The sequence below is a fragment of the Oppia nitens genome, unplaced genomic scaffold (genome assembly GCF_028296485.1).
Source record: "Oppia nitens isolate AA-2021 unplaced genomic scaffold, nextdenovo-longstitch-racon4-pilon3 scaffold25_pilon_pilon_pilon, whole genome shotgun sequence".
Taxonomy (NCBI): Eukaryota; Metazoa; Arthropoda; class Arachnida; order Sarcoptiformes; family Oppiidae; genus Oppia; species Oppia nitens.
This window is the reverse complement of record NW_026533205.1, coordinates 260,273-268,874: the sequence shown is the minus strand read 5'-3', so window position 1 is coordinate 268,874 and position 8,602 is coordinate 260,273. Positions and strand designations below refer to the sequence as shown.

The 8,602-nt window shown below is 27.1% G+C and overlaps 2 protein-coding genes across 2 annotated transcripts; both read left to right on the top strand.

Annotated features, from left to right (window-relative positions):
* The first annotated feature begins 822 nt into the window (after nt 1–822).
* On the top strand, nt 823–3,530 carry LOC128954110 (cyclin-dependent kinase 1-like). Its single transcript, XM_054299677.1, has 8 exons — nt 823–857; nt 1,339–1,391; nt 1,451–1,657; nt 1,715–1,799; nt 2,319–2,383; nt 2,453–3,020; nt 3,292–3,376; nt 3,480–3,530. Exons 1-8 carry the CDS (start codon nt 823–825, stop codon nt 3,528–3,530), a joined length of 1,149 nt encoding a protein of 382 aa, XP_054155652.1.
* Nucleotides 3,531–4,658: 1,128 nt separating this feature from the next.
* LOC128954193 (cholinesterase-like) lies at nt 4,659–7,529 on the top strand. The gene is made up of 4 exons (XM_054299766.1): nt 4,659–4,886; nt 4,954–5,439; nt 6,299–7,148; nt 7,210–7,529. The coding sequence occupies exons 1-4, from the start codon at nt 4,721–4,723 to the stop codon at nt 7,379–7,381; spliced, it is 1,674 nt and encodes a 557-aa protein (XP_054155741.1). The 5' UTR covers nt 4,659–4,720; the 3' UTR covers nt 7,382–7,529.
* The last annotated feature ends 1,073 nt before the right edge of the window (nt 7,530–8,602 follow it).

Below are 8,602 nucleotides of genomic sequence, written 5' to 3'. Positions count from 1 at the left end.
ATAATATTTTTAAACAGCTTTTATTAGACCTAATTATGTGAAATATATATATATATATACAGTAATAAAATAATATATCTTTACATACACATACATACATATATAGTGTAAAAATAGTTGAATATTATTATATTTCAGTGTAATTAACTATGATATATAAATATAATAATAAATTTTTTATATTTTTTAGATAAATTAAGAATATATGATAATTTTAAGATAATAACTATAGTTTACAGTAATAGATATGTAATATTGTTCTATATGTATAGTTTTTATTATTTTATTAAATATTTGTTTAGTAAATTTAATAACTATGCTTTTAATAATTAATGTTAAGCAATTTGTTAAATTAAATTATAATTTAGTGTTTAAAAATTAATTATTAATTAATTAATACTAAATGCTTATTATTATGTATTAATGCAAGTCTGAAAAAGGTTTTTGTATAAGTAATTTGTTATGTTTGTTAATAAGTAAAAAAATAAGTTAAATATTAATATTGATATTTTGTAAATGATTTATATTATAATTTTCATTGTGTAATAAAATACATGAAAAATCTAAAATATAATAAAAGAGTATTTCATTATAAATGTAAAAGTAATATATAGTTTGTGACAAATTATGATAGCGTTTATGATTTATGCTATAATAATTAAACATCTATAGTATAATTGTGTTGAATTATATTGAATATTTGTAGTAGGTAAAAAGTCAAATTATATGTATCAAATTAATTTTTATGATATATTTTTAACAGTATATATAATAATAATTGACCAATAATTATATATATAAATCAAATGCATCATGTGACAAATGATCGAGTGGATGTCAAATGATGATGTATTGGGGTATAATAAGTTTGGTATACTATAGAAGGTCATAACAATGATAATATAAATGATCCAATAGTTTATAGAAAAATTTTGTGATAAAAATGTTTTTTAAAAAAATGTCATAAAATATTACTTTTCGATTTAATATAATAATTTAATAAATATTATGTGACAAACAAAAATATAGTTTGGGTTTGAATAATGCGTAGAAAGAATTGGATACACAATTATATATGTAAAACTAATCAGCGATCATTACATTCAACCCAACAATAAATCTATTAATAATTTCTTTTACTAACACACTATCGCTCTATCGTTAAGTAAATATGAATGAAGTTAATGAATACACTGGGATATCTAAGATCAACTTAATCTTCATCAGATTATTTTTAAGAATTCAACTTAGTTTATTGTTTAAATCAAATAATGATATATATAAAAAAATTAATAAAATTAATTTAATACTAAAAAATAGACCTAATATATTTAATAGAGCTAGAAATAATAGAAATAAACCTCAAGCAACCCAAGTGCTAACATTAAAAGGTTTGTATGTTATTTATAATTGTTTTAGATTAATATTTATTAAATAATTTTTTTAACAGATAACACAAATAATAACAACATCTCTTCAACAATTGATTCAACAATTGATTCAAAAATTGATTCAACAATTGATTCAGAAATTGAATCAACAATTAATTCAATACGACCTAATAGACAAATAGAACATAATAATTCTTTAGATATATACAATAGAGCAAGAAATAATAGAAATAAACCTCAAGCAACCCAAGTGCCAACATTAAGAGGTTTGTATATTATTTATAATTGTCTTAGATTAATATTATTAAATATTCTTTTAACAGATAACACAAATAATAACAACATCTCTTCAACAATTGATTCAGAAATTGAATCAACAATTAATTCAACAATTGATTCAACAATTAAGTCAACAATTAATTTAAATAGTCATCTTAGCACTAATCAAAAAATAAATAAACAAATAGATTATAAATATAATAATAGCAGTTATCATCAAACAGAACATTCTATAGAATTTGAAGGTTTGTATTTTATTTATTTTTTAAAAATTGAATAATTTTTTTAAACAGATAACACAAATAACTCGATAACAATTGAGAAAATTAATAGTGAAAACATTTTCAATACTAATGGAAAATTAAATGCCAAAAGTTATTATAATAATTATAAAAATTGTTTTAATGAACTAAAAGACGAATTATTAACATTAGAAGGTTTGTAGAAATTCTATAAATTAATTAGAAAATTTGATATTTATATTAATAAAATATTAGAAAATAAGTCATCATCAGATAAAGTTCTGCATTCAAAAAGTTATAAAAATAATTACTACAATAAAGATATAAAAATTCTGAAAAAATCAAAATATTATAATAAAAATTTTATAAATACTAATAAAATTCTGGGTTCTGGAACTTATGGAAGAGTTTATAAAGTTATTGATAAAACAACTAAAAAATGTTTCGCTATAAAGGATATTCTAATTGAAAGTATTTTTAAAAAATTATTATTATTTAAGATTATTTGTTGCTCTAATATATTATTATTTTTTATTACAGATAACAAAATGAAAAATAATTATTTAAAAGAAATAAAACAATTGTTTAAACTTCAATCAGATTTTGTGGTTATATATTATGACGCGTGGATTGAATCAAAAATACTTTACATTCAAATGGAGTTATTATCGCAAAGTCTTAAACAATTGATTGAATTAAAAGCAAAAACATTTCAACGAAAATCTAATCAACCGATGGATTGTATCGAGTATTACATTACAAGTCATATAATGTTAGAGTTGTGTGAATGCGTTGAATATCTGCATACAAGACAACCGCCGGTTATTCATCGCGATCTCAAACCCGGAAATATACTCATCAATGATAAGCCACTAAATAATAGGTTTCTAAAACTATGTGATTTTGGTTTAACCACTGATCACAACCGTTTGGGCTCTCAATCGGAAATACATACCAAAAGTGTCGGTACTAAGAAATATATGGCACCTGAAGTCGAAATTAGTCTAAATGGTGGCAAAAAAGCTGCATATAATGAAAAAAGCGATATCTATAGTATGGGTTGTATATTATTAGACTTATTCGATGTTAACAAAAAAATGGATTTTAAGTATGACTATATTTATTTTAATTGTTTTTTTTTAAATTTATTATTTTTATCTAGCTTAAAAAATAATTAGATTATTGATATTATTTATATTAAATAAATTAAAAAATACTAATAATCATATTACAAAAATAATTATAATTATTTTTAATTTATTTATTATATCATTTCGATAATCTAATTATTATTATTTTTTGTAAATTTATTTATTATATTCATATATAAAAATCTAATAATTACTAATTTTTTTTAATAAATTTATTATTTTATCTAGCTTATTCGATGAATTGTATGGTAATAGCAATTTAAATGTCTATATTAAATCAATAAGCAAATTAATATCATCAATGATACAACCAGTTTATAATAATAGACCTGGATGTTCGGAAATTATTAGAAATAAACCAAAATATATTAATTATAATTTAGTTAATAAACATTTTATTTGTAAATGTTTAACAGTTAGTCCTAATAATGATGATATATTTGGTAAAATATTTACAACTAAATTAATGATTGATAAACAAAATTTTAAAAACTATAAAAAATACAATTGATTTATCTATAACATGTTAATGTTTTAAATTTTAACCCAAAAAAATTATCCGTGATAAATACTATACATTTTTCCGAAAAAAGTTATTTTTACTAATATAATGTATACAGTATTTTTAATTAATGTATCTATATATTTAATCATAATTATATAATATAATATTTTTAAAGTTTTAATTTTATAATTATAATATAAATTATTAAGTTTTTCTATACAATTAATATTAATCAATGATTATGTACATTTAAATTATGTGTCCATTAGATTATAATTGTATAAATAATTATATTTTTTAGTTGATATTGACGTAAAATGTAAACTAAACTATTTTACATAAAAATATATATATAAACTTATTATCTATAATATATTAGTGTATTCAATATATAACAACTATATTATTACAACAAGAATATTATTATATAGCTATAAAACACTTTTTAACTTTTTTAAATTACATAATATATAACATAATCCCATATATATATATAATTATGTTATTTTTTTACTAAAAGGTTGTTCACATACTTTTTAAAAATTATATTAATAAATATTTTTAATTAATATATTAAATATATTGTTTTACTAAAATATGCCAATCATGCTATGGCCTTAATAATAATAATTGTTTGTATGATTGATTTACAAGTATATACAGTATATATATATGATATATATCTAATATTGTAGTATTAATAATAATTTAACACATAATAAGCAATACATTTAAAAATAAGAGTCTATTTTATTTTATTTTATCAATCAATTAATAATAATAAAAACTAAAAATTTCTAATTTTCTTTTTTCTGTTATTATTATGTACTTTATTTTTAATAAAACAATTTAATATTATTAATTTTTAAGTACTATTACTTATATAATAAAATGACATTTACTCAATACAATCAATAAAATATATACAGTATATATAAAAATAAAATAAAATAATTGACTTAATTTTTATCAGAAAAAGATATAGTAATCTTGATATTAATACTTTTTTAGTACAATAATAATCATATAAAACAATAATAGAAATATTATTTAATACTTAACTTAAAAAAAGTTTAATTTATTAATTAAGCAAAAAAAATAAAACAATAATTTTATTTTTATTTAATAAAATAAGTTTCATTAAAAAATCAAATGTTTTTCATAAAATCAATTTATTTATTAGTAGTTTTATTTATTTACGAAACACATTGTATTAATTATGCACCCGTAGTGACCACCCGTAACGGTCAGGTCAGGGGTATTATCAAAACACTCGATGACGGAACCGAACTATACGTTTACGATGGTATACCTTATGGTAAGTCTATTGGTATAAACCTATTAAACCAAAACAATACTAACTATCCTCACACACAACCAAACAGCCGAACCGCCAATAGGTAACCTACGGTTCCGCAAACCGGTACCCATTGGCAACTGGTCGGGTGTTTACGATGCCGTCAAATATCGTCAATCATGTATACAACCGGATAAACTGGAACCGGATAACAACATTCCCGAGGAGTCCATCAAAAGTGAGGACTGTTTGTTTCTAACGGTTTGGTCACCCCTACCGAAAACTTGCGGTACTAAACGCCCGGTGCTATACTGGATATATGGCGGGGGTTTCGAAACGGGTACTATATTCTCGATTGTCAACGATGTCCGCTATGTGGCCGCTATGGGCGATGTTATAGTGGTTACGGTTAACTATAGGCTGGGTCCGTGGGGTTTCCTATATGCCGGTACCGATGATGCTGCCGGTAATATGGGTTTGTATGACCAACTGGAAGGTATGCGTTGGGTTAAGAAAAATATTGAGTTTTTTGGTGGCGATCCCAATTTGGTAACCATTTTTGGCGAGTCGGCCGGTAAGTCATAATAGTATATCTAGTTTAAGGCACAGGTATTTTGTGGCCTATTTTTTTTGGGTGCTAAATGTGTTATCACTTTTTAGTTTTTTTAAGTACACTTTTTTATGTGTGTGTAAAACTATTTTTTTTGTATTATATTATATTTTAGTATTTTAAATGTCAATAATAGTGATTGTTTTTTTTTGAAGTACTGATTATTTAGGTTTAAGTTTTAATTAATAGTGTGAATACTGTTTAGTGATAATATTAATAATCAATTATATATTGTAGTTTGACATTTATATTATATATTTGAGTTAATACAGTAATATATATTTGAAAAGTTAATAACAATTATTTTCTTTATAAAAAAAATAAATCACTGAAATAAACTTAAGTTAAAATAAGTGCTCAAAAAATATTATTTTAAAATATAGTTATCATAATCAAACATAATTAAAAAAAAAATTATAGAAATTTTGTCTATTATTTTTCAGTATAATTATACAGTATATGTTATTATTAGTATAATATTTTAATGAAAAATAACGTAAATTTTTTATTTTCAGCTAAAAATATTGAAGGATTTATAACTTTTTTATCACATAGTTTACTAATTAATTTACTCTCTCTCTCTCTCTCTCTCTCTCTCTCTCTCTCTCTCTCTCTCTCTCTCTCTCTCTCTCTCTCTCTCTCTCTTTCTCTGAGATATACAGTACACAGTGTACTACACACTACTACYACACACACACATACACACACATACCTGTGCATAATATACACACATTTACTCTCTCTCTCTCTCTATATATATATATATATTTTCAAACTAAACAATTAATGCCATCTATTATTATATGATATCCTACCCGTACAGGTGGTATGTCAGTGGGTGCACACGTAGTATCGCCGCTCGGCGCCGGCCTATTCCGTCGGGCAATCCTACAATCAGGTGCACCCAACTCATACCTGGGCAGCGAATCGCGGGAGAAATCCTACAACAAAACCCTATATTTGGCCCGTAATCTGAACTGTAGTACCGAATCTGGTCGGGCAATAGTCGACTGTCTACGGCTCAAAACGGCCGATCAGATACTGAATATATCGAAAACCGCCCGAAAAGACTCGAAATCATTTGAACCGATTTTCGGCGAAGACTTGATGCCTGTCCAAGCCTTAGATGCCCTACAAAAGGGTCAGTTTAATCAGGATATTGACCTAATGTACGGTACGGTTAGTCAAGAGGGAGCCCTATTTGTCGAAAGCCTGTTTCCCAATGTATTTGATCCATCCATACCTAAGCCCAAGATTAATGTAGTGGCAGCTAAACAGTACATCCAGTTTCTGTATATGGTATTTAAGGAGCCGTACGGCGGGGAAGTGGCCGATTTCTATACCCGTGGATTGGCCGACACGGATTACGATCGGTTGAGACAGGCAGTCGGGTACGGGTTTGGCGATTATAATATGGCCTGTCCGACAGTGGTTTTCGGTCGGGAGTTTGCCCTGCATAGCCAGGGCAATAGGGTATATGCTTTTCGGGTAACACATCCGCCAACAATACCCGTATTCCCGAACTGTAAGGGTTGGATGGGTGTCTGTCATGGCGATGATGTCCTCCTATTGTTCGGGTTTCCCATTAGGCTCCGGGGTATTACGTTTACGGAATCGGATTATCAGATTAGTCGGGATATGATTCAAGCCTGGGCTGAGTTTGCCCGTACCGGGTATGTAGTGGTCAGGGTTTAACCAGACATATACAATAAACTAATTATTATTATTATGTAGATCGCCATCGAAGATGGGTTCGGCCAACTGGTCGGAGGCCATTGATCGGCAATCGGACAGTCCGTATACAAAATATATGGACTTAAATCCAAATAACTATTCAATGGTTTCCGACTATTATAAGGAGTCGTGCGAAGGACTGTGGCTGAAGCTCTGGAATGTTAAGAAATGATTGGATGGGTGTGTGTGAGCACAGGTAGCCCACACCCACTCAACCACCCAACCCCTGGTCATCACCGGACAGTATTGTTGATTATATACATAATTAACATAAAATTTAAAACATTTAATTAATAGAAAATTAAATTAAAATAAATAATGAGATTAAATAAAAATAAGAATTTTTAATATTTAAAAAAAAGTTTTAATTAAAAAATACTATATTTTTAATCAATACATATAACAGTTATAATATTATTAATTATAATTATTTAATAATTACTATTGATTATAATTAGTTAGTAATTATTATTATTTATAATTAGTTAATAATAATTATTATTATTAATAATTAGTTAATAATTATTATTATTAATTATAATTAGTTTAATTAAAAAACAACAACAACTTTAATTAAATACAAACAATTAAAACAAAAAAAATTAGTTATTAATTAAATTTTTTATTATTTAGCATTATTAACAAACAAAAAAAAACATATACAAACATAATAACTACAACAATTAGTAGATACCTGTCCCCTCAAACACACACACACCCACACAAACAAACAACTATCCTAACACCTCCTCCTACCCCTCGATCCTTAAAATCAACCCGATTTAGGCTTTTCAGTGGTCGGGCCTTGGCCGCCCAGTCCAAAATTGGGCATTGTCGGCAGGGTCAGATAGTCGGGCATATCGGTAGGTGCATCCTGGATAGCCTTACCCACCTTATTCATGGCCTGTTCGGCTTTCAATCGGGCCTCATTTAGGGCACCTTTCAACGATTTTTCCACCTCCTCGAACCGTTTCGTTTTGATATAGATAAACGACTGGTCAAACATTACCGAACAAAAGTCATCCCGATTGTTGTGGTGGTGGTGGCCGCTATCGGTACCGTTACTACCGCTGACCGGTATGTGTACACAATTCTGGTCGCACGGCTCGTACAGTATACCGTATTTACGTTGCCATTCGCAATAGTATAGCGATCGCGGTTTACATGATTTACTACCGCCGCCACCACCGGCACAGTTGGCCAAATGCCAGCCGCATTTGACACCCGGGCCGTCACAACATTCGCATTTGCCGTCGTCGGACATGTCGACGGCTGGACTGTCGCCATCATCACTGGCCGCTGCCGGTGCTGCCGGTGCGGCAGCTTTTAGTGTATGATCTTCGCCATCAGCTTCAGTAGTGGTGGACAGTTCGGCCTTTAAGGTCTGGTCCTC